The sequence below is a fragment of the Polypterus senegalus genome, chromosome 1 (assembly GCF_016835505.1).
Source record: "Polypterus senegalus isolate Bchr_013 chromosome 1, ASM1683550v1, whole genome shotgun sequence".
Taxonomy (NCBI): domain Eukaryota; kingdom Metazoa; phylum Chordata; class Cladistia; order Polypteriformes; family Polypteridae; genus Polypterus; species Polypterus senegalus.
In genome coordinates, this window is record NC_053154.1 from 148,882,600 (window position 1) to 148,909,250 (window position 26,651).

Below are 26,651 nucleotides of genomic sequence, written 5' to 3' on the forward strand. Positions count from 1 at the left end.
ACCTCGGTATACGTCTGCTTTGGAATAAGTCCAACTTGGTATATGTCCTGTTTAGAGGCGAGATGTTTTGCTTGGTATATGACCTTTGTTTGGAATACGACTCGTGTGCTAGAACAACACGTGTGGTATACCGGGCGCGCACCTTCAAAAATAAAAAGGGCCAAGTTTTAACCTGTACAGTAATCCCTCGCTATATCACGCTTCGACTTTCGCAGCTTCACTCTATTGGGGATTTTATATGAAAGCATAACTAAATATATAACGCAGATTTTTCGCAGCTTCGCGGGTTCTGTGGACAATGTGTCTTTTTACTTCCTGTACATGCTTCCTCAGTTGGTTTGTCCAGTTGATTTCATACAAGGGACGCTATTGGCGGATAACTGAGAAGCTAACCAATCAGAGCCCGCAGTTAAGTTCCTGCGTGCTGAATGCAGTGTTAACCAGGAAGTCTAGTCTCGCTCATTCAGCATCAACGTGTTTCGCTATGTAAAGAGTTAACTTTTGTGCTCTTTTGTGTTTATCTTTGTGCATAGTCAAGCCCTTCATTGCTTTTGTATTTATGTATTTTAGTATTAAGCAGTGTTTAAATTATTTTATACAACCCCATCAATGTATAATATGCCAATAACAATAGGATTTTTTTCATGGGAACGAATTAATCATTTTCCCATTATTTCTTATGGGAAAAATTTGTTTGGTATAAGTCCTGTTTGGTATAAGTCCAAGGATCTGGAACGGATTAAGGACGTATACCAAGGTACCACTGTATAGTAAATGAAAAGAGAAGCAGACTTGCTGGTGAAAAGTTTTACTTAAAGTAATATACTGTATGGCACAAAGATTTTGCTTTCATTTTTTTCCAATGCCATGTGCTGTAATGACATGGTGTATTGATATGCTTAAGTTACCCAGAATGTGTACATTAAGCAGATTTTTGTACATGACCTGGTGTATTTTTTCTATAAAGATGGGCCATATCTTATTTTTCTCCTCGCAGAAAGTACTGGCTGATTATATCTACAGTAATCCCTCCTTGATCGCGGGGGTTGCATTCCAGAACCCCCTGCAATAGGTGAAAATCTCGAAGTAGAAACCATATGTTTGTATGGTTATTTTTATGTATTTTAAGCCCTTATAAACTCTCCCACACTGTTTATAAATATTCCCCGCACAGTTATACAGCATAAACCCTTTGTATTCTCTTAGATATTAGGTAAGATTCATTGAAATTATGTATGTAAAAACACCATTTATATACAGTAAAACCTAAATATTTTTTTAAAGATATCGAGCGTCTCCGATATCACGTTAGACATTACAATAGACAGGCCACCAGCAATAAATACGTATAATGCAAGAAAAATTGTATACAGTTAATGTGTGTATAGTGACACTAAACGTAAGTACTGTAAGTAGCAAATTAAATATGGCTACTCACCAACAATGTCACGACGACTTGTCCGATAACGATGAGTTTAATTTTACTGCACAACAAAGGAGAGCGTTACAGCTCTTCTAAAGGAGCCTCTTTAGGCGACTGTGTAGCACCGCCGTTGTTCTTCTTCCGGCAGTCTTCAATCCAAATCCCTAAAGCAGATTCCATCTGGACTACTGCCTTATTACATCCACTTACAACTTGTTTTGCGCCCTGGTTAAAGGACACTGCGGTCATAAATCTTATTCTTTTCCTACTTTTTAAATAGAAAGAATCATGGACTCATTGATGTCGTAATGGCATCCTACAGTGGTGTAGCTTTTCCCTTCCTTCAACATATCCAAAACTTTTACCTTTTCTGCAATCGTTAGCATCTTCCGTTGGCGCTTGGGCACGACCCCTGAAGCAGGAGCAGATCGTTTTGGAGCCATAACGAAGGGCTTGACTACGCACAAAGATACACAAAAGAGCACAAAAGTTAACTCTTTACATAGCAAAACACGTTGATACTGAATGAGCAAGACGAGACTTCCTGGTTAACGACGCGTTATCGAATTCGGTGCTCCGTCGCTGAGCCAGTCAGCACACAGGAACTTAACTGCATTTTCTGATTGGTTAGCTTTTCAGTCATCCGCCAGTAGCGTCCCTTGTATGAAATGAACTGGGCAAATCAACTGAGGAAGCATGTACTGAAAGGAAAAAGACCCATTGTCCGCAGAACCTGCGAAGCAGCGAAAAATCAGCGTTCTATATTTAAATATGCTTACATATAAAATCCGCGATAGAGTGAAGCCGCAAAAGTCGAAGCACAATATAGTGAGGGATTACTGTATAGCAAGTAAGAGTATAAAAGTCAGCAAGTTAATAAAGTTTTCATCTCTTTTTCACATGCTACTGTTGTTGCTTTGAATAATGCTTAATACATTTTCAGCATAACTAAAACATTCAAACCTGAAGTAAATAAAATATATATCTTTGCCAATACCGATAACCGATGGCCAAGATGGACAAAAACATACTGGTTATTGGTATCGCCCAGAATTTCCATATCTGTGCATCACAACTACAGTGTAAGAAAGTTAGGTTTGAATCGATGATTATGGGTTCCCCAGCAAGATAAAGACCCAAAGCACACAAAAATGGCTGAAAATGAAAAAAATTGACTGTTTTAAACTAGCCAGCAATGAGTCCTGATCTCAATCCTATTGAAAATCTTTGGAAAGAGCTGAAATCTGCCATTGGGGAAAGGAATCCTGCAGACGTTCAAGAGCTTGAAAAAATTGCAAAGGAAGAGTGGGAGAAATTCCAGTTGACAGATGCAGGAAGCTTATAGATGGGTACATAAATATTAATCAGGGTTATCTTTAATTATGGCCCATGTCATGTTTGTTATTTTTTTTTTTAAATTTGTGTAAGTTGAACAATTATGTTTTTTTTGGTTAAAGTACTCTGGATATCCAATTAAAATATGATGATGCTAATATTGTACAAATTTTGTACATTTTCCATTTATTTCTGAAGATATTCTACTAGTTGTGCAGAAAATGAAAAGGTGCCAATTATGGTCACTAGGACTGTATCCAGAATTATCTTGGTTTTCAGTAATTTATTTGATTGTGATTATAATGTTTTGAGTTTTTATTCTTGGTATTTGTTCTTAATGGAGAGAAAATGTCAGTGAATATGTACTTTTATTTTCATGTATATGTTAAGGAAACTTGGGTGGTCCATGACAATGTATTTTTAAGTATTAGCCCTAAGCTGACGTCTTCGACAATCCATTTAAACCATCACCTAGTTTGTTGCATTGTGGAGGATTACTCCTTTCTGTCGCACATGAATTCAACCCTGTATGTATTCTATACAAGAGTAAAATTAATTACATGTAGCAGATAGTCAAACAGTAAATACACTATAGGCAGCTTTAGATGAAGCTTAACAATTGTTTCAGCCTGGGAGGTGGTAAGCTTAAATTTGACTTTTTTGCAACTGGAATTTTACAGCATACTTGTACCATTGTTATGAGGAAAAGTACTGTGTACTGAATAAAACTTGTTTTTGACTAGGAGTTAGTAATATGTATTATTTACGATATCATAATTGTTGTTTTAACAATATGCGAGATTAAGTTACGTCACTCACTTTGCAACAAACCATCAAAAACTTCCCTTGAGTCCATGAATTCACCGTCTCATGTTACCTAGCAGGATACAGTACTGCGTGTGTGCAAAGCGAGCCATTGGAGAGCACAGTCGGTGCTTGGCTGCCTAAATATGAATGAGCCGACAGTGCCAGGGGATAAGACAGCCTCACAGTCTATGTTGTCTAATTGCAAGATGTACATCATCATCACTTGCACGGAGGAGGTTTGGCTTTGAAAAGATTGATGTTGCTTAAAAGATGGAAATCTACAAACTGTATCGGAAAAGGAATGCTGTTAAAGACTGCTCAACAACTCACTTTTTTCATCATCTGAGAACTAAGCACCACATACATTGTGAAGAATACAAAAAGCTTCAGGAATCTGCTGTCCACAATAGGTCTAAATCACCCAAGGAACAAGCACAAAAACACACTTGGCAAACTTTTGCGGAATCATTCTGCAAAAAATTGGAGGACCTCTTGCAGGGCCAGATGCAATTTAGTGTCACACCCAGGACCAGATCAAGGGGACGCCCATGTAACACCTGGCTGTAGCAAGATAGAGGGTCAGTTCCATAGGGTGGGACTGGGCTACATCTCTGCTGTGGGGTTTCCAAGCAGACTATAGATAGATCCCGAACTATTTTGTCGTGTGGTGGGTGCAGCAACACACTGTACCAGTACATGCTCCCTGACCTGACCTGAATCTATAGTAGATTTACATAGATGTTTAGGGTCATTGTCTTGGTTCACCAATCTTCTATTTTGCTTCAGCAGAAGTGCAGACAGATAACCAACCTGACATTATCTTGTAGGTCACCTTGATCCCCAACCCTTAATGGCGTGTGAAATAAAAGCCGATAGGCATGTGCTTCTTACTGAAATAAAAAAAATCCATTCAGACAGGTTGTTTTCTGACACCTATGGGGCTGTGTACTACATCAATTTCACTTCAATTGCATTTTATAGAGGATCCCAAGTTACTCGCCAATGGCAATATAAAGCTTGTGTTCAAAACAAGGAAGCCTCTTCTGTTTGTTAATCTCTAGTGCACTGACAATGTTGGCCTCACTGTCTGTTGTCATGCAAACCATGCGGTGGTCTTGCAGTGACCTTGCACCGTGGTGTTGCCTGTGTGGTCTTCTGGGAAGCAGGGTGTTTGCAGACAGTAGCTTTTGCAGTTGCCAGATTTCGTTGATGAAATGCACTGTCACAGAGAGGTATGGCTCAGATGTTCGGCTTGACTGTAAATCCGTGTGGCAAAATGTGAAACCTTCTGCAGTTTATGCGCCAGAGTTTGGCAACTTCAATCATACAATTTAGGCAGAGCTGTTTGGCTGAAATATGTTCCACCAAGCAGGGTGTATCTTGAGTCTGAAGTATTCAAAAGTTGTGTGAAACCATCCTTCTCACCTGCTTGATTTGGTACCATATCTTTTGCGATGTAATTGGTCATGGCATTTGTTATGTCATGCCATCTGTTGCTTTTCTTGTTGGCACTTTTTTTTTTTGCAGAATGATTACACTAAAATTTGTTGAGTGTGTTTTTGTGCTTGTACCTTGGGTGATATAGACCTGTCATGGTTCATATTCAGTGTGGTGGTTAGTTCATAGATGATGAGAACAAGTTAGTTGTCAAGCAGTCTTTAATGGCAAGTGATTTCCAACATAGTTTGCAGATTTCCATCTTTTCAGCAACCTCAAGCTTTTCAAAGCCAAACCACCTCCACATGAGTGAGGATGATCCACATCTTTCAATTAAATCCAACAACATAGATAGTGAGGCTGTTTTTTCCACAGGGGCTACATCTTTAGTCAGATATGTTAGATTAACTTGTGGTGCACTGACTTTGCACACCTTTGCACATTACGTTACATGAGACAGTGAATACATAGTCTCTCAAGGTGCGTTTTTGATTTTTTTTTTTTTTACAAAGTGAGTAACATACTTGATGATTTCATCTCAGACTTGGTTAAAACAACAATTAAGATATTATTGGAGACAATACATATCATATACTCCTAGTCAAAAACAAGTTTTCTTCAGTACACAATACTTTTCCTCATAACAGTGATATTAGTATACTGTAAAGGTCCATGATTAGGCAACCTCCTGAAAAGCTGATCTGTCATCTGCTATTTGAGAAAGTTGTAACCAGCTTGATGTAGAATATTGTTTTTCGTTAGTGATGTACATGCCTTAAAAAATTAAGGCTTTCCTAAAAGTCTGACGAGGAGCAACAAGGTAGTACAGTACACCCCCAGAATTTGCAGGGGTTGCGTTCCTAGAGCACTTGCGAATTGTGAAAAACTGCGACTTTTGGATGTGGTTAAAAAATGCCTTTTAAATGCCTATTTTTATAGTTTCAGCCCTAAATACAGTGTGCCCCCAAAGCACTTTAATTTCGTTGCACACTTGGCTTAATACATTAATACATTACCAAAAAAATTGCCTTAATACATTACCTAAAAACAGAATGTAAAGGTAAACCCGTATATAGTACTGTATTATGTCTCCCGTGGTGCTAGAATTCAAAATACCGATGTTACCGCTATACGTATTGTAATTCATGCAAGTGCGTTTTCTTTGGTGTGCACTGTAGTTTTCTTTGTTATAAAGTAGAGTAAATACATCATAACTTCATTTAATTAAAATACAGTAAAATGTACGGGTACTCGCCAATGATGAATGATATTGATGATGAAGTAGCTGTGCAGTACGATGCACAGGATTTAAAACTCCTCGGGTGGTGCCTCTTCTTCAGGCATTTCAGGAGGAGTCGTATCTTTGTACAGGCTTCTTCTGGTGCCTTTTCTTTATAGGTTTCAGGAACATTGTGATAGGAAGTTGCTACATTGTCTCTTATAGCAAGTTTATGATTTCTGAATTTTTCCCCTCTATTTGATCTGGAAAAAAATATGCCATTAATTAAAATTATTTGTTTAAGGTGTGTTTCATGAAGCCAGAATATTCAGCTATTAAACTAAATTTTTTTGTGCTATATCTATTTTTTGCTACAAAGTTTTTTAAAAAAAAAAAAGCTGTTTTGAATTTTCTCGAAGTGTTGTTGTAATTACATAATTTTGGCCAGGGATTGTACATATAACCTCATGATGGGAAAAGAAACTGCTTCTGGGCCTTTTGTGATCCAGATGTTGTGAATTCATAATTGGCCATTGGCAGTTACAACTGTGGAAATATCAAAAACAAAAAGAAAGCTTTCCCTACCAATCGGTTTATCTTGTGCCACTCACGTTTTGTTTTTCTCTATACCGCAATAACTCCTGCTGATTGTCTTCTGACTACCTATTGAAAACTTCCTTCTGATGCATGTTCCTTTTCCTCAGAACTTCTCTTGTCACCCATCTTCTCCTAAGGGGAGTATCCGCCCCTTTACAGAACTGAAACCAGTTGCCTACACATCACAATTTATTAACAAAATATAACAATTTTAAAAGCAAGTTACAGTGTAGAAAACCATTAAGGTTAATACAGAATAACATTATCATCAGTGATTTTTATTTTCAACATGTTTTCAATTTTGTCAGCATCATGCTTTACATATCACTGTTCTTCCTATTCCATAAATTGAAGCAATACTTAAAAAACTTTTTTTTGTTTCGTAAATGTTAAATTTTTTTTTTTTTTTTTTTTACAGTTCCAACACATTTATTGACCTTAACAGTGTGTATTAGATTGATTACAACAAAACAGAAAAGCTATGAAACGCTGTTAAATCTGAATGTATATGGCTGACACCAATTTCAAAATGCGACACATGGTGCAGGGAAAAAACACTACATGGTAGAACAAGGGACAGTGAAAGTGAAATCCACATATGCAAAGATGCGAAGTGGGGGGTTAGCGAGCGAAGCCCCCTAGTGTGTATACAGTAATCCCTCCTCGATCGCGGGGGTTGCATTCCAGAACCCCCCGCGATAGGTGAAAATCCGCGAAGAAGAAACCATATGTTTGTATGGTTATTTTTATATATTTTAAGCCCTTATAAACTCTCCCACACTGTTAACATTATTAGAGCCCTCTAGACATGAAATAACACCCTTTAGTCAAAAGTTTAAACTGTGCTCCATGACAAGACAGAGATGACAGAATGCAAACATATCTTCTCTTCAAAGGAGCGCCATCAGGAGCAGAGAATGTCAGTGAGAGAGAGAGACAGAAAAACAATCAAAAAATCAATACGTGCTGTTGAGCTTTTAAGTATGCGCACCGCGATAAAGCAGCTGCCAAGAAGAGAGCAATGTGTAGGTAGTCTTTCAGCATTTTTTAGAGTAGCATCCGTATCTTCTAGGCAAACAGCCTCTGTGCAAACAGCCCCTCTGCTCACACCCCCTCCGTCAGGCGCAGAGAAAGTCAGAGAGTGAGAGAGAACGAGAAAAGCAAGCAGTCAAGCACCGCTCAGGAAGTACATCGTATATCATTGAGGAGTTTTATTTAATACGTAATACATGCTCTGATTGGGTGTCTTCTAAGCCATCCACCAGTAGCGTCCCTTATATGAAATCAACTGGGCAAACGAACTGAGGAAGCATGTACTTTAAATTAAAAGACCAATTGTCCGCAGAAATCCGCGAAGCAGCGAAAAATCCGTGATTATATATTTAAACTAGCAGAATACCCGCGCTTCGCAGCGGAGAAGTAGTGTGTTAAAGAAGTTATGAAAAAAGAAAAGGAAACATTTTAAAAATAACGTAAGATGATTGTTAATGTAATTTTGTCACTGATATGAGTGTTGCTGTCATATATATAGACACACACACACATACATATACAGTATATATACATATGCATATATATACATATATATACACATATACACATATACATATGCATATATAGCAAAATACCCGCGCTTTGCAACAGAGAAGTAGTGTGTTAAAGAAGTAATGAGTAAAGTAAAAGAAAAGGAAACATTTTAATAATAATGTAACATGATTTTGTCATTGTCATGAGTGTTGCTGGTATATGTATGTATGTATGTGTATGTGTATATGTATATGTATGTGTATGTATATGTATATGTATATGTATATGTATATATATATATATATATATATATATATATATATATATATATATATATATATCTTGGCTCCATTACAGTAAATGGAGAAAAATACCTTCCAGTTATGACCATTACGCGTAGACTTTCGAAATGAAACCTGCCCAACTTTTGTAAGGAAGCTGTAAGGAATGAGCCTGCCAAATTTCAGCCTTCCACCCACATGGGAAGTTGGAGAATTAGTGATGAGTCAGTCAGTCACTCAGTCAGTCAGTGAGTGAGTCAGTGAGGGCTTTGCCTTTTATTACTATAGATATGCTTACATTTAAAATCTGCGATGGAGTGAAGCCGCGAAAGTCGAAGCGCGATATAGCGAGGGATCACTGTATTTATAATGTTGCCCCCCCGACGGTCAGAGTGACGGATAATGGTGGTTTTACTGTATTGATTAGTCAGTAAACAATATATTTCTACTTTTGAATGTACTTCTACATCTTTACTTTTTAGTTAGACTGCCATGAAGGAGGTTTTATTAATTTATTTTAAATTGCTGCTTTGAAGTTAATCATAAAGTGCTGCATAATTCTGTTTGTATGATGGTTTGTCTTTTGTGTGTATTTGGGAGTGGGTTGGGTTACAAAAAAAACAATGTTCTGAAATGTATTGCTTGTTTCTGGATTTTTTTTCTTAGGTGCTTTCTTAATTTAGAGTGAACAATGTTCATCCTTATTTTAATTAAACATTGCAACCTATGCTTAGAGTAAACTGTATTAAGTGTTATTGAACCTTTGTGTTCCTTCTAATTTTTATTCAGCGTCATGTTTTTTTGCAGACTTTGTTGGAGAGCAAACTGAAATCATTTAGCATTGGCAAGATGTCTGCAGCAAAAAGAACTCTCAGCAAAAAGGAACAAGAAGAAATTAAAAAGAAGGTAATGGGAAAAACTGTTTTTTGGCTTAAACCCCTGTGAAAATGTGCTGTATGGTGCTCTGGCTTTATTTGTTAAGCACAATTAATTAGATTTTAAATTGTTGTTTAGTAGTCAGCAGGTTAGTTTTTTATAGTACCAAGGTGATATCTGTCTCTTATTTATTATAAAGGATAGACCACAGACAAGTTTTGCATTTTCAAAATCAACTTAAATTTTAATTGAAAATATCAGTTCTTTGAGGTCCCTACAGTCTGAAGTAACATGAAAGGGAAAGAAATCATTTTTGAATTTTTTTTTTTCTCTACTGAAAATGTAAGGGTTTGTAGCCTTCCTTTTAATTGTCCTTTGGTTAAAATGAGCTGCTCACACACACTATGGGCATTAAGTTTGTCTAAAGCTTACCATCCCAGGAATCTACTGTTCTTTGATTGTTTTCACTCCCAGCCCCAGGTTCATGGCGTTTACACCTGAGTCTATTACAATTAAGGGGAGAGAGGTCCTAAAAGTTATGCAGAAGGTTTATGACTACCAATTAGGTTGTCTTTTTTTTTTTAATTTACTCTCCTTTCTTTCTTCAATTTCAATTATGTATTTAAATAATCTTTTGAGACATAAACATTGTTGACTGAAATGGAAAAACAGCAATATTCAAAACAGCAAAGATAAAAACATATGTTGATATCTTTTGCTGTTCCAGAAAGCTACACCAAGTTTAGTTTCCACTTCATACTCATTGGAGTATGCGGCTGCCACCATCTTTGGCAAATCGAATGTTGTCTACATCTTACAGTAAATTGACTTTCCAGTTTTTCCTTGGATTGAATAGATCGAATCGCACTATTTCAAAATCTTTCAAATTTTTAACAAGCTTTCCTTAGAACATTGTTAAATAGTAAAGCAAGACAGTTCATTGTTTGGCTGAGCATTTTCTTGAATGAATGTTGACACACTGTAAATAAGAACACCATGGCACTTCACATTAGGTAGTGAAAATTGCTGGGGCTCAATGTTACAGTGTGATATTCTGATACTTTCATCACAATATATTGCTGTATGTGTTTTTTTTGTTTTGAAATACATTAAGTATATAAATGTTGTTCTATGATATACTATATTGCAATTCTTCATTTGACTGAAGATGATGTAAAAATCATTAATCTAAGAAAAAATGTAATTTGTTGGTCCTTGATTTAAATAGATTTCAACGATTTTGACATTCTTCTTAGTTAGGCTGTGTATGTTCAATTACAATGCATTGTATCACACGCACGCACACACACAGACAGATTGGCACGTAACCTCACTTAAATACTGGTTTAAGTCTTTTTTGAGATGTTTTTAGATACATAGATAGATATACAGTATATACAACGTGGCTTTCACCCAGTGATTGACATTACAGTTGTTCATGTTTGAAAATTTTTTGAATATTAGCAGATTCTATTTAAAATTCCTGAGAATACTGTAGACCTTTATACACTAGCAAAACATATTGAACTGTTCAGTTTTCAAATCCAGTAGCACCTCAGGCATTACATCCAGTGTAAATTAAAACATATTTAAATGTCCTTTAGCATCTCCTTATGTTCTTTGTAAGATAACAACTAACATGGTTTACACTATATCCATTAATTTGTAATATACGTATATATAGGAATGTGCATCAGTAGCAATTCCATGCATTAAGTTACAGTTGATGTACACAGTGTGATGAAAATGGGGGATGTCTGTTTCATGGCCCTCCCAGAGATGCAAATTGTTGGAAATGTGTGAAGGATATCTGTTTCAAGTGTATCGATGAAACAAATCAATGGTTGACTGATGTTAATCAGCTAATGAATTACAAAACTTCAGTTTTTCAGAATTTGTTGGTAAGACTCCCATCTTTATTTTCTCTATAGCAGTGGTGTCCATCTGTTTGATTTATATCAAAGTAACTGAAGCACACTTATTTTAAGAAACACAATAATACAATTTATTGATGAACACAAGGATTTTAGAAATATGTTGACTGCATGCATAGACATAGAAGACAGGATGCAAGACAAACATACTGTAGTAGAAGCTGTCTATTTAGAGTTCTAATTTATCATGGCACAGACAAGCAGTTTTATGAAACCAAACCTTCAAGGATGATATGTGGAGTTGTTGCTACAGGTTCAAGAGGAAGACTCTTCTTGTGTTGGTTACATGGTCCATTATCTGTGGTGTGATCTGATGTTGTCTTCCTCAGCTCGCTGTTAGGCTTCTTGCTGCATGCAACATCATAGGGAAAAGCGTTACACTTTCTGGCATGTGTATGTACTGAACTTTCCCTTCTTCAAGTAGCGCTGCTTTTCTGTCTTCAACAGTCCTCTGTCACTGAAACAGAGCTTGGCTTAGCAGAATGGTCCTTGGACATAGTGTAGGGTGTCAAGCTCCGAGGCTTTATGGGGAGTTTGCTTTCAGCTCCACAAAGAGAACTGGGATGAATGCAACTAGTTCTGAAGGAAGGTTTAACCTCTGGGCCTGCTTTTAGATGTCTTATTTTGTCCATCTCATCCAGCCAGTTCAGTAGGTGGTTAGAAACAAAATTGAATGTTTATTTTGGTGCCTTTTTTCTTAAAGGAGTCTCTACAGAGGTGTCACCTCTACTCTGATTAACACTTTTCAGATGAAGTATATACCCATTACAGATTACATTACAGTTCCCATCAAATCTAAAGTTGAATAAGCAGGATAAGAAAATGAATGAGGAGTTTTTGTTATTAAACAGAAAATGTGATGGACCCATCATTGGTATGACATTACATACAGATATGGCAATGAGTCTTGTATAATATCTTTTACTGATTTAGGTTGTGTGTTTTAAGAGTACTAAAGAAATTGGCTTGGTGTAGAATTTAATACATAGGTATTAATGTACCTGTAATAAATATCCTCTACTTGGATTGTGTAAAATTTTATAGATTCAGTGAGAAGTCAAGCAAAATGACACATTTAATTGGCTAACTAAAAAGATTACAATATGCAAGCTTTTGAGATAGCTTAGGCTATTTAGCTTCAGGCTAAATGTAATACAGAAACTGGAATTCCCTGTGTTTATATAGACACCAGGACAGATACAGCAATGGAAAACCAACACTGGAATCCCTGAAACCTATAAAAAAGTCGTAATGCTGTGCCATTTTTAAATTTCTTCGCACTTCTTCATCAGCATCTTTTGTTTTGCAGATTTTTCATTTTGCAAATGTTTCAGTCAGTGCAAGTAGCCTTCTATCCTATTCCCTAACTGATGTAGCTGAAGTTTTCCCAGCTCAGTCTGTTTATCTGGGTGTTAGCTTCCTTGAGATGATTAGGGTAAATAATATATTGTTATTGGAATACATACATTTCATGTGTGTTCTCTGTCTACAATGATCTGTGTAAATGTAGAATGACAGGAAATGCAAACAAACCTTTTTCATGTTGATAATATTTTGATGTGAAATGTTCAAATATCAAATACTTTTGCAAAAGGTGCAACAAAACAAGTACAACTTAATTCAAGAATATAACCAAACTAGCAAAATACCCGCGCTTCGCAGCGGAGAAGTAGTGTGTTAAAGAAGCAATGATAAAGAAAAGGAAACATTTTGAAAATAACGTAACATGATTGTCAATGTAATTGTTTTGTCACTGTTGTGAGTGATGAGTGTTGCTGTCATATATATATATATATATATATATATACACATACATATATATATATATATATATATACACATACATATACATACATACACACACAGCTATTTCGTATCAGTGCAATACGCTGCTTGTTAAAACGGATAACTCCCGCTCTTACGTGCAAGTCTGCGTTGATATTATGAACTATCGTATTTGTTCAAGTTCTATTTAAATTTTAAATAGAAGGAATTTTTATTTAGTCGACAGAAATATCTTTGGTAGGAATGGTAAAAACAGACAGGAATATTATTCGTGAATAAATCAACTCAAACCTTAAACAACTTATAATATTTTACTCTCCATAAAAATATATCCTGTCTAAATTATACAAGTTAGAAATAAAGTAAACGTTAAAAGAACAAACATTCAAATTTCTTTACTCTTATGTAATTTTATATAAAAATAAACTTAGATTTTAAATATCCCAAAAGATTTTGCTCTCCATAAAAATATATCCTGTCAAAATTATACAAATTCAAATATGAACATGCTGCATAACAAAACCTAGAAATATAAATAAAATGTGCTCCTTTCAGCAATAACAAATCAAATCATTCAGTTGTCTTTGCTCATATGTTATTTTAGAGCTGGACGCCTGGCATCTTTTTTTGGCCACAGGTTCTTTCTGTTTGCTGTGAGGTTCTGTGTTGTGGAGATTCTCAGGATGGATTGCAGGTGCTCATCAGTGAGGCGACTCCTGTGTGCTGTTTTGTTAGTCTTTATCACTGAGAAGAGCTTCTCACACAGATATGTGCTACCAAACATGCACAAGGTTCGAGCCGCATGTAGACGGACTTTTTTTGTTCTTCAAAGTCACCAAAGCGCCGTGCAAACTCAGTGCGCTCAGTTTATCAGCAAAGTGCGTATTTGGGAACACCGTAGTGACGACTTGGTTTAACATTACTTGGCAACAGGGAAAGTGGGGCAAATTGCACTGGTGCATTTGTGTCTCCCATAAAAGCAGCTTCACTTGAAATCACTTTGTGATTGTGCACGGGTAAAACGTCCGCTGAAGTGTCAGATTCTTATTTAATTCTTCTGCTTTCTGTATCTTCTGCATTGCATTCAGGTTACCCTGATGTTTTGTCTCATAGTGCCGCCTTAGATTAAATTCTGTAATTACAGCCACATTAGCTCCACAAATGAGACACACGGGTTCAGTAAACATATACTCAGCCTCCCATCGGTTTTAAAGGCTCTATTTTCAGAATCAACTTTTCTCTTCAGCATCGTGTGAGCTAGCTTCGCAATAACTTGCAGCATCATAAGCTACACTTGATTAACGCGGTAAGTGTTCGGCAAGGCAGCTGAAGCGCTGCATTATGGGATCTGTAGTTTATTGTGTTACCAGCGCTTCATATACCCAGGCCATTAATAACAATAATACAGTATATAAAATGATCTCGGGCGGATATAATTACGCCGGCCGGATGTGGCCCGCGGCCCTTGAGTTTGACACATATGGACTAAATAGAACTTGAAAAGATATATTTTTTCAAATGTGATCGAAAGCACTGTGGCTTTAAGATCCCTCTCACAGTGTCCATGGCTGCTGAAGTGAGCTTCTACAGGAACATCTCTATTGCCATGCTTAACAGTAGAAGTACCAGAGCCTACTTAAAAACTTGCAGATCTGCCCCACCTTAAATCGCTTCACACCTCTCCACTCCATCAGCATCTTTTGTCCTTTAAATGTGTTAATAAGCAGCAAGCAGCCTGCTATCACATCCCCCACTGGCGCACAGTTTTCTCAGCTCAAGTCTGTTTACCTGCGTGTTAGTTGCTTGGAGATGTATAGAGTAAGAAGTCAAACAAAATCGCACCTTTTATAAATACTGTATCGTTATTTGGAACACATGCATTTCATGTGTGTTCTTTGTCTACAACAATCCTATATACAGTAAACACATCGTTAAAACAAACGTTTTTCATGTTTTAGTAATTGACAAAATGTAGACATGAAGTATATAATGTGTTAAGCCTGATTTCCAAATATCAAATAAACACTTTCACAAAAAAAAGAATCCTCTTTAGGGTGTGACATTGACACGCATTTACTACGATGGTGGCACAACGGTATCAAATGTTTTTTTTTTTATTAATTTTATTACAATCAATACATAGCAATCAAGTTTTTACAAAAAAAGAATTATGCTAAGAACAGATCGATCCCCACCCTTGAGAGAGAGCAAGCCAAACGGTGTAAAATTTAAGGCTTTTAAAAATACCTAAATCAACAAATTCTCTGTGCTTTATAAAATCATTTCAAAATATTACTGATTAGATCCTGCCATGTTTTGAAAAAAGTCTGCACAGATCCTCTAACTGAGTATTTGATTTTTCCAATTTTAAATAATATAACACATCAGTTTCCCACTGACTTAAAAGAGGAGAGTTTGGGTTCTTCCAGTTTATCAGAATAAGTCTGCGTGCCAACAGTGTAGTGAATGCAATCACAGTTTGTTTGTCTTTCTCCACTTTAAGACCCTCTGGAAGAACCCCAAACACAGCTGTTAATGGGTTAGGAGGGATTGTGAGTCCAAGACTGTCTGAGAGGTAATTAAAAATTTTTGTCCAGAATAATGTTAATTTGGAGCAGGCCCAGAACATGTGACCTAGTGAGGCTGGGGCTTGGTTGCAATGTTCGCAGGTTGGATCATGCCCTGGAAACATTTTGAGAGTTTTAGTGAGACAGATGTGCTCGATATATAATTTTGAGTTGTATAATTGTATGCTTTGCGCATATGGAGCTTGAGTGAATTCTCTGCATTGCTACTTTCCACTCCTTTTCTGATATATTAATTGAGAGGTCATTTTCCCAGTGTCCTCTTGGATCTTTGAAAGGAAGGGATTGTAAAAGGATTTTATATATTGTAGAGATGGAGTCTAACTCCTTGAAATTGAGCAATAATTTTTCCAGCGTGGATGAGGGTGCAAGATGAGGAAAATCTGGAAGGTTCTGTTTAACAAAGTTCCTGATTTGAAGATAGTGAAAGAAATTTGTAGCTGGAATGTTAAATTTGGAACGTAATTGTTCATAGGATGCAAAGACGTTGTCTATATAAAGGTCTCTAAGCAAGTTAATTCCAAATTAACGGTATCAAATGTTGACTGGAAATCAAAACTTCACGGGTTTGATCTCGGACGAGTCCATTTTGAGAAGTGAACTGCTCTTATTCTTACTATTTTAGAAAAAAACATACATTTGATTTCAGTCTGTAACAGCCGGTGTAAATGTATGATACTCGTAAAGGTTAGCTATATGTTATTCTTTTAGTCGCGTTCACAATCCTACCCCCCCATCTGACACTGCTGTTTTCACATAAAGATGCGCTATAGCTCTGCACTCTACTTGTGACTTTACGCTGTAGGAAGTAAGTAAATAAACCAAGGTAAATAACATTCGATCTGGCTCTTGCATACAACGTCCAGCGATGGCAAAAGTGTGAGAATGCAGTTAAATGGTATGAGAATGCAGGTAAACTTTGTTTTTGGGGCACATGCAGATCCAGATCTAAACACTAGTGTGGAAGAGTCTATAGCTGCAGGTGGAAGCTGCTGTCGCTGTACTATGTATGGTAATTCTAGTGTTAATGTGGAACCTGTGTAAATTCATTCTTTGATGGACTTTTTGCCCAGTTTCTCCCATATAGAGTATGATGTTGGGACATGTAATACAAAGATTTAGGTAGGCCACATAAGATGATCTGCCGGAAAATGATCCCTTTTTGAGATGTTCTTGTTGGTTGTGTGAAATAACTACACAATCTGTATTATAAATGTGAGCACACATTTTACATCTTTTCTATTGGCAGGGAGATGTACCATTATCTTTTGGTTCACTCAGGGAGCTTTGGACAGTTTAGTTGCTGTAGGTTTGGTGTTTTTCTGTATGCCAGGAGGGGAGGTTCTGGGAATACATCTCTCAGTGTTTCATTATTAATTATTATTTGCTGAAATTCTTTTATAATTTTTCAAGGTTCTTCAAGATGTGGGTTATAGGCGAAAACAATGGGGATGCAGTACTTATTTTTATAATCCAGATAGATGTCTCTAGTTAATGGTAGAAACTCTCATTTGAGTGTTGTTTTGGGAAAATATCCTTGTCTAATGAAATCTTGCCTAAGCTCCTGCAGTTTTGTCCCAGTCTGTTGGGTCTGAGCAAATACATTTGTAATGTATTGCTTGGCTAAAAATAATGGAGCGCTTGATATGGTTGGGGTGGGAGCTATCGCTTCTCAGGTATGTCCATCTGTCTGCTGGTTTATGAAACAGAAGTTACAAGGGTGTTACCTTTGAGCTGTGGCGTCAAGAAAGCTGACTCCTGTTCCCGAGTTATTAATCTTCAGCATTTTGTTGGGATGGAAAGAGTTATATTGGTTTAAGAAAATGGAGGAGGTCCTTCCTACAGGCAGTCCACACAATGTCATCTATGTAACGGAGATGCAACGTTGGTTTTAAGACACATGTTGACATAACATCTTCCTCCAATTTTGCCGTAAATGAGTTCACGTAGAACCGACCGCCCATTGTAGTCCTCATTTGTTTTAAGTAGTAGTGTCCAAATGAGAATGACTTGTGTCTCAGAGTGAATTTCATCATTTGTATAACTGACTTCATGGGTAAATCATGTTTTAGGTGTGTTTCACGTGCCAATATGCCATCATCCTGGGGGACATTTGTGTAAAGTGCCTCAGCATCCATTGTGACCAGTAAGGCTTTCTGAGGTAATGGGCCTATAGGAAATCAGTGGTCTCTTGAATATACCTGGTTGTATTGTGGGCAAGTAGTTTAAGGATGTCATCTTGACATCTTAATAGTACCGATTTCTTGTATTTGTTAGGTCAGTGACATATTTAAACATTTTAAGGTCTGCGCTCTGGTACCCATATTGCCATTATTCACGCGCCCCCATTCCGATCTTCATCAGTGAAAGGTCTGGGACCTCGCAATTTACGAATTAAGCACTGGAAGACCACCTGTAGTTGTATGATAATCACTGACTTGTGGAGCACTACACTTTGGTATTAAAATTGAATTACATTTTTCCTTCTGAGTTGACTTTCATAAGATGGTGCAAGTATATTTGTGTTCTTAATATTTTGTCCATTTTTTTTTTCACTTCATATGGTAGAGAGAGGGGTTGAATTTTAGAAATTGTTCTGTATTTTCTATAATCTTTGTGGCATCCATTCTCTGTGTATATTGAGACATACATTTTCCATAAAGATCTTCAACAAAGGTAGAATAGGTAGCCTTTTCTAAATAAGAACAAAGAGCATGACAAATGTAAGTATATTATTTGAAAACGTAATTGTGAAACTGTACCTCAATTCAGAATGTTCACAACAGAGCTGCTAATAATAAACAGACATGGCACAGTTCATTAATACTTTTTTTTAATAATAATTTCAATGCAACGGTTGTATACTATTGTGTTCTTCACACAAGTGTCATTTAATAAAGCTCTGTTGGATAAATTGTAATCTATGCTTATTTAGAGTTTTCGTAACATTTCTTTTGCTGCATCTAGGAAGATGAGAGAGCAGCTGCAGAGATCTATGAAGAATTCCTGGCTGCTTTTGAAGGTTCTGATGGGAGTAAAGTGAAGGCCTTTGTTAGAGGAGGAATTGCAAATGCTTCTAAAGGTAAACTACTGAGAGCCTTTAATTTTTCCACAGTATTCTTAACCTTTGTTGTTTTTCCCTACTGCGTTAACACTGGATTGAACTGCACAACAAAGTTTTTGCTTCTTGAACACTGTTAAGTGTTTCTTATAGATTTTTGGGTGCTGATCACAAATATCACATCAAAATTTACCCATCACGTACCGTTTCAGTTTTGTCATGATTTTTCTTATATTTGTATCCAAACATTTTCGCTCCTGTAAGTGACTTATCAACAATGGTGTCTGCAGCCTGGGCATGTCCAGGCATGGAATCAGGCCAGGTTGGAAGCTGTTCTGTGGAAGTTGACATCATTGGCATGCCTGGGCAGGTCTGAATGAGCTTGACACTGTCTCAGCATCCTATAAAGGTGGCTTGCATATACCAATCCTGCTCATTTGTTTTATATAGATAGTCAGTGTGTATGTATAGTATCAGTATAGTATAGTATCTGTAGCAATATAACAGTAAGTAAGCGTGATGCTATATACGTTTTGGTGTCGGGCAATATTTCCTCCACTCACACTTGGACATCTTCCCCGCAAATGTCGGTGCTATCAGTGACGAACACAGCGAAAGGTTTCACCAGGACATTGCTACGATGGAGAACGATACCAGAGCAGCTGGAATCCGTCAATGCTTGCTGACTGCTGTTGGATACTGCAACGTGATGTACCAGACATTGAGTACAAAAAACAATCGGGAGCAAAACACTTTTAATTCTGTTGAATTTAATAGCTTATGCGAAACATAAACGTGACTAAATACGTTATTGTCAGTTAACATATAAATGTCTATTTCTCAGCATTCCTATGTGATGCAGTAAAACCAAAACTATACCAGTAGGTACCTGTAGTAGTATTAGTAGTAATAATAATTCTTTGCATTTATATAGCGCTTTTCTCACTACTCAAAGCACTCCGCAATTCCAGGTTAACACTAGAATTACCAGAGCCTAGAGGGCTTTGCCTTTTATTAGTATAGATATTTGATATCAATTTTTAGTAACACTGGACCTAGATAACAATTTCAGTCTTAACTGTACATTTCAGCTTTAGATATTTTAGAGATTAAAATAACCCAGCTCTTATTTTTTTGTTATGAAAATATGAAAAACGTTTCTTTTTTAATTATGTGCTCAAAAATTCCTGCCTCACATTTCATCCTGCATTTAAACAGACCGTTGCAGACAAGGAACACACATGAAATAAATGTATTTCAAATGACAATATGTTATTTAACCTCTACAACTCCAGGCACCTCACACCCAGATAGACAAGATTTAGCCCAGAGAATCTTCTCTGCGACTTGAGCGGTGTTGGTGGGAGAGGGTAGGGAAGATAAAGCAGGCTGCTTGTGATCTGCACTGGCAATTGGAAGGTTGCCGGTTCGAATCCCATAAATGCCAAAAGGGACTCTGCTCTTTTGGGCCCTTGAGCAAGGCCCTTAACACTAGAATTACCAGAGCCTACGAAAAAACTCGTAATTCCGTCCCCACCTTAAATCGCTTCTTAAATCCCTTCACACCTCTCCGCCAGAGCCCTTTGTCTTCTAAATGTGCTGATAAAGAGAAGCTAGGAGCAGCTGACTATTCCATCCCCCACCAATTTAGAACGTGCACGAACTTCAGCTTGATTGAGTATCTGGGAGTGAAGTAGAGTTTTAGAGTGGAAATAATAGATGGTTGTTTGGAACACACGCATTTCATGTCTGTTCCGTTTCTACAGTAATCTGTGTCAACACATTGTTAAAACAGAAACGTTTTTTATATTCTAGTAGTAGATGACAAAATGTAGGCATAAACTATATAGTGTATGAAGCCTGAAGTCCAAATAGCAAAGAAACATTTTCACAAGAATAACACAATTGCGCTTTTATTCAAGAATATAACTGCAGAAACAAAAAGCCGCCTTAACATGCGACATTGACAGCAGTTTATTGTAACTGCCTCCGTGGTTTAATAGATTCAGCCCCGCTTGGGAATCGAGAGGTCACGAGTTCGATCCTGCGCCCCTCCGCTTTGAGAAGTAAACTGCTCTTAGTCTTACTGTTTTAGAATAAAAGCATACATTTGATTTCAGTCTGTAACAGCCGGTGCAATTTATGATCCTTGTAAAGGTTAGCATTTTTTTTTTTATTCACTTTTCATTCTCTCAGTCGCGCTCAGAATCAATCCATACAACCCCATCTGACACGGCTGTTTTCACTAAAGACGCTATAGCTCTGCAGTGTACCACGATGCATACTAACATCCCCCGGTTCTGACACACAAACGCTGGCGAAGCTGCCTTCTTCAGATCTCACCGTCACTTGCTTTTCTTTTTTTCAGTTTTATTGAGTGTTCCTGCCAGTCCCCGCATGTTGCTGTATGCTGTTTCTTTTGTACTCCAGGACATGCAGAGGAAAGAATGGTAAAAAGCAGTAACTTCGGCGCTATATGCAATATCCCATCTGCCCGTGTCGTTCAAACACAGGAACATATATTGGTGTAAAGTATAACAAAAGTGCACTTTTATTCAAGTGCACTTTTTCCATCGCCTTTTCCTGTAAGAAGCAATGTACACACTTCTCTCTATGCTGTGGTTTCTATTACACACCTGAAAGAAAGAGACAATATATGTGAAAATATAATCGCACTAATGCAATATTATTTGAAAACGAACAGCGTCAGATCGGGTGTGAATTTATGCAGGAACTGGAAATTCTCTGATGCGGACCTTCCCCAGGGAAGAAAGTACAGTGTCAGGTGCTCATTCAGTGTAATAGAAACCATAGCACAGAGAGGTGTGTACACGGCAACAAGTACACGGGCGTAAATGTAGGAAGGACGGTCCTTGGGTGTGTGGAACTGTTAATATTTGAATGTGATGATTTTATATAGCACGGAATGAAAATCTGCACTTCTTAGCATTGCACCATGCAAGCTGTGTATCAATCGCCTACTGTAACTTGCTTTCTTTTTTCGGTTATACAGGTAGTTTTGAATAAAAGTGCACTTGTTTTGTTTGCGAAATGAAGTGTCTGCGTGCACTTTCGTGGCATTACGTGTATTTTTGAGCATGCCCGCTTGAGCAGTATAAAAGTATTGAAAAGTATAACAAAACAACGGGCAGATGGGGAGTGTCTGATGATTGCATATAGCGCCGAACTTACTGCTCTTTACTATTCTCTCCTCTGCATGCCCTGGAGTACAAAAGAAACAGAATACAGACGCTATAGCTCTGCTTGTACCACGATGCATACTAACGCAAAAGGGTTCTGACACAGACGCTGGCGAAGCTGCCTTCTTCGTATCTCACCGCACTTGATTTTCTTTTTATTCAGTTTTATTGAGTGTTCCTGCCAGTCCCGCATGTTGCTGTATGCTGGATATTTTCACATGTATTGTCTCTTTCTTTCAGGTGTGTAATAGAAACCACAGCATAGAGAGAAGTGTGTACATTGCTTCTTACAGGAAAAGGCGATGGAAAAAGTGCACTTGAATAAAAGTGCACTTTTGTTATACTTTTACACCAATATATGTTCCTGTGTTTGAACGACACGGGCAGATGGGGAGTGTCTGATGATTGCATATAGCCGGTTACTGGTTTTACCATTCTTTCCTCTGCATGTCCTGGAGTACAAAAGAAACAGCATACAGCAACATGCGGGACTGGCAGGAACACTCAATAAAACTGAAAAAAAGAAAAGCAAGTGACGGTGAGATACGAAGAAGGCAGCTTCGCCAGCGCTTGTGTGTCAGAACCCGGGGCATTAGTATGCATCGTGGTACACTGCAGAGCTATAGCGTCTTTAGTGAAAACAGCCGTGTCAGATGGGGTTGTATGGATTGATTCTGAACGCGACTGAGAGAATGAAAAGTGAATAAAAAAAAGCTAACCTTTACAAGGATCATAAATTGCACCGCTGTTACAGACTGAAATCAAATGTATGCTTTTATTCTAAAACAGTAAGACTAAGAGCAGTTTACTTCTCAAAACGGAGGGGCGCAGGATCGAACTCGTGACCTCTTGATTCCCAAGCGGGGGCTGAGTCTATTGAACCACGGAGGTAGTTACAATAAACTGCTGTCAATGTCGCATGTTAAAGCGGCTTTTTGTTTCTGCAGTTATATTCTTGAATAAAAGCGCAATTGTGTTATTGTGTGAAAATGTTTCTTTGCTATTTGAACTTCAGGCTTCATACACTATATAGTTTATGCCTACATTTTGTCATCTACTACTAGAATATAAAAAACGTTTCTGTTTTAACAATGTGTTGACACAGATTACTGTAGAAACGGAACAGACATGAAATGTGTGTGTTCCAAACAACAATCTATTATTTCCACTCTAAAACTCCACTTCACTCCCAGATACTCAATCAAGATGAAGTTCGTGCACGTTCTAAATTGGTGGGGGATGGAATAGCCGGCTGCTTCTAGCTTCTCTTTATCAGCACATTTAGAAGACAAAGGACGCTGGCGGAGAGGTGTGAAGGGATTTAAGAAGCGATTTAAGGTGGGGACGGAATTACGAAGTTTTTCAGAGGCTCTGGTAATTCTAGTGTTAAGGGCCTTGCTCAAGGGCCCAAAAGAGCAGAGTCCCTTTTGGCATTTATGGGATTCGAACCGGCAACCTTCCAATTGCCAGTGCAGATCACAAGCAGCCTGCTTTATCTTCCCTACCCTCTCCCACCAACACCGCTCAAGTCGCAGAGAAGATTCTCTGGGCTAAATCTTGTCTATCTGGGTGTGAGGTGCCTGGAGTTGTAGAGGTTAAGTAATATATTGGCATTTGAAATAAATTTATTTCATGTGTGTTCCTTGTCTGCAACGGTCTGTTTAAATGCAGGATGAAATGTGAGGCAGGAATTTTTGAGCACATAATTAAAAAAGAAACGTTTTTCATATTTTCATAACAAAAAAATAAGAGCTGGGTTATTTTAATCTCTAAAATATCTAAAGCTGAAATGTACAGTTAAGACTGAAATTGTTATCTAGGTCCAGTGTTACTAAAAATTGATATAAAATATCTATACTAATAAAAGGCAAAGCCCTCACTGACTCACTCACTCACTCATCACTAATTCTCCAACGTCCCGTGTAGGTAGAAGGCTGAAATTTGGCAGGCTCATTCCTTACAGCTTACTTACAGAAGTTAAGCAGGTTTCATTTCGAAATTCTACGCATAACGGTCAACAATGTCCACCATGTTGAACTTTCTTATTCATGGCCTCATCTTCACGAAATTTGGTAGGTGGCTTCCCTGCGCTAGCCGAAACCAATGTACGTACTTATTTCGTGGTATGACGCCACTGTCAGCCGCCATATTGAACTTTCCAACGTCACTAATTCTCCAACTTCCCGTGTAGGTAGAATGCTGAAATTTGATAGGCTCATTCCTTACAGATTACTTACAAAAGTTAAGCAGGTTTCATTTCGAAATTCTACGCTTAACGGTCATAATGGTCGACAACGTCCACCTTGTTGAACTTTCTTATTTCTGGCCCAGCTTCACGAAATTTGGTAGGCAGCTTCCCTGCGCTAACCGAAACCAATGTACGTACTTATTTCAGTGGTATGATGCCACTGTCGGCCGCCATATTGAACTTTTCAACGGTCTTTGTTACTTATGGGCCCATCTTCAAGAAATTTGGTACGCGAGTTTCCAACGCTAACTGAATCCTACTTACGTACATATATATGTCCACTGCCTGCAGCTCGGTCACCGTGTGAGGCGGCGTTGGGTCCCCCATCCCAACGCCTCCCACGTTGTTGGCTGCCTGCCTATATAAGGCCATCCATCGCTCCAGTCTCTACATTCCCTTCTTTGCTTCGCCCCGGGATTCACGTCTCCCTGCTGATAATTATTACAGCCTTTTTATTTAATCCACGGCTTCTCAGCTGTTTTATTGTTCATTTATTACGATTATAGTTGTGTAGGTATTTTAGACTTACTTTACATTGTTCAGGTACCCATTTCCTTTATCATTCCAACCGTACCCCATTAGCATGTCTATCGAGGTGATCACCATCGATCAAAGAACTGTCACTTAAAGAGTGTTTTCCATGCCCGGAGATGGCACCTACCTTTTCAATTCTCTTTGTTACATATTGCACGGTCATATCAGGTTCACTCTTGATATCCGGAGGAACATTGTGTCTTATGTATTGAATGACTGGGACAGATTCAAGGTGTGGACTGATGACGGTACAGGAGATAATTATACTACACAGGAGCACCATAAGAGTGAAATGCTTAAGCCCTTCACCTATGCATCTGCATGCGAGTTGATGGCTGCCGCTGAATTGTTCGGTTGTCGCTTTCAATTGTACCGAAATGGCCAAATATTTTACACCTTTCGACAACCGCCAATGCCTCTTAAACATCTTAGATTGAAGAGTGATGATTTCATTAGTGGGCACTTTGATGTTTATGAATGTTTAAACTCTCAAAAGCTGGATGTGAAGTTATCGATGAAACCGGTTGTATACTTACAACACTTGACAGATGCCGAATGTCTCTTCAACACAAGTCCTACAAATACTGTCGTAATTGAAACAAACCATGAAACTGAAACCGATTATGACAGCAGCAATCCAAGCTGTTAGATTTGAGACAAAATTACTGTTCACATGGCCAACTGTACGTTGCATGCTCAAGAGTAAGCTCAGCGCACAGCTTGGTCATAATACAACTGGAGGGCCGAACTCACAATGTGGTATACAAAGAGATCCTTAACAAACAATTATTGGTATATTTTCCCTCAGTTTAAAAAGGTTTAATTTTCTTAATAAAAATTTTAAGGCAGTACTTCGCCGCTGTGAAGCGCGGGTATTTTGCTAGTATAGAATAAATTGGAACTTATTTTTATTTCAGTACACTACACCAAGGACATATAGCACAGGGTGTTTTTTTTAAACCCATTTCGGTGTTTGCATAGCAAAATATAATTGAACTGTTTGTTTACAGTTATTTGAGTTGAAAGTATCCTATGTAAGAGTAGACTTAGTAAGAGGAGTAATGCCAACTGACTTCATCATATTTGAGTGATGTCAGCAATAACTGTAGTAGCAGAATGACTTCAGAAGTCCATAGATAAATATAGTGAGGCACAAGTAAATGCCTCCAGAATAATTAAACAGTGCATCATTGATGTACTAAGACAATAAAATACTGGCAGCGTAACTAAGAAAGGAGTTTATCAGATAGGGTATTTAACAGAAGTGTAAAATTTTATGTTGACCAGTTTCAGTTACCTGATATATACAATAAATACAAGCAAAAAAGCTGTATACTTGCTAACAAAGTAGTTAAAAGCAGTCGCCTCAAATTGTATACAGCAGTGTCTCAGCAAAGCATCTTAAGAGTAGACAAAAAACTTTAATGATTTAAATGAGCCAAATGATTGATAGTTTGCAAAAGATTTTCAGTCAAATTTGATTTTTTTCTCTTGCATTTATATACTTTTTAATTCTAATATATACTAGTAGTTATGCGTATTTTAAAAGGTTAATGGAACACAACATGTAAATATTCAAAAAATATCCAAGTAAAAATACCTTCAGGTTTCAAATAGCATTACATACTTTTAGACAAAATGTATATGAATGAAGAATATTTTGGTATAATAATAATACAAAAATGACAATTATAATGTAAAAATAGTCTTAACATGACAGGATTTATTGCTCAAGTCATACTTTTCTCTAGGTTTAATTGCCAGAAAAAGAAGATACTCTGGTGCAGTCACAGAAACTGATC

General features: G+C 37.5%; 1 protein-coding gene across 3 annotated transcripts in view; it reads left to right on the forward strand.

The window, feature by feature from the left end:
- The window catches only part of LOC120533551 (U2 snRNP-associated SURP domain containing), an 88,202-nt gene that overhangs the window by 21,250 nt on the left and 40,301 nt on the right, over nt 1-26,651 (forward strand). For all 3 annotated transcript variants that reach the window (XM_039760486.1, XM_039760497.1, XM_039760488.1), the window contains exons 2-3: nt 9,434-9,532; nt 18,774-18,888. In XM_039760486.1, the coding sequence (XP_039616420.1) occupies nt 9,434-9,532; nt 18,774-18,888 (214 nt within the window). The remainder of the gene's footprint in view (nt 1-9,433; nt 9,533-18,773; nt 18,889-26,651) is intronic.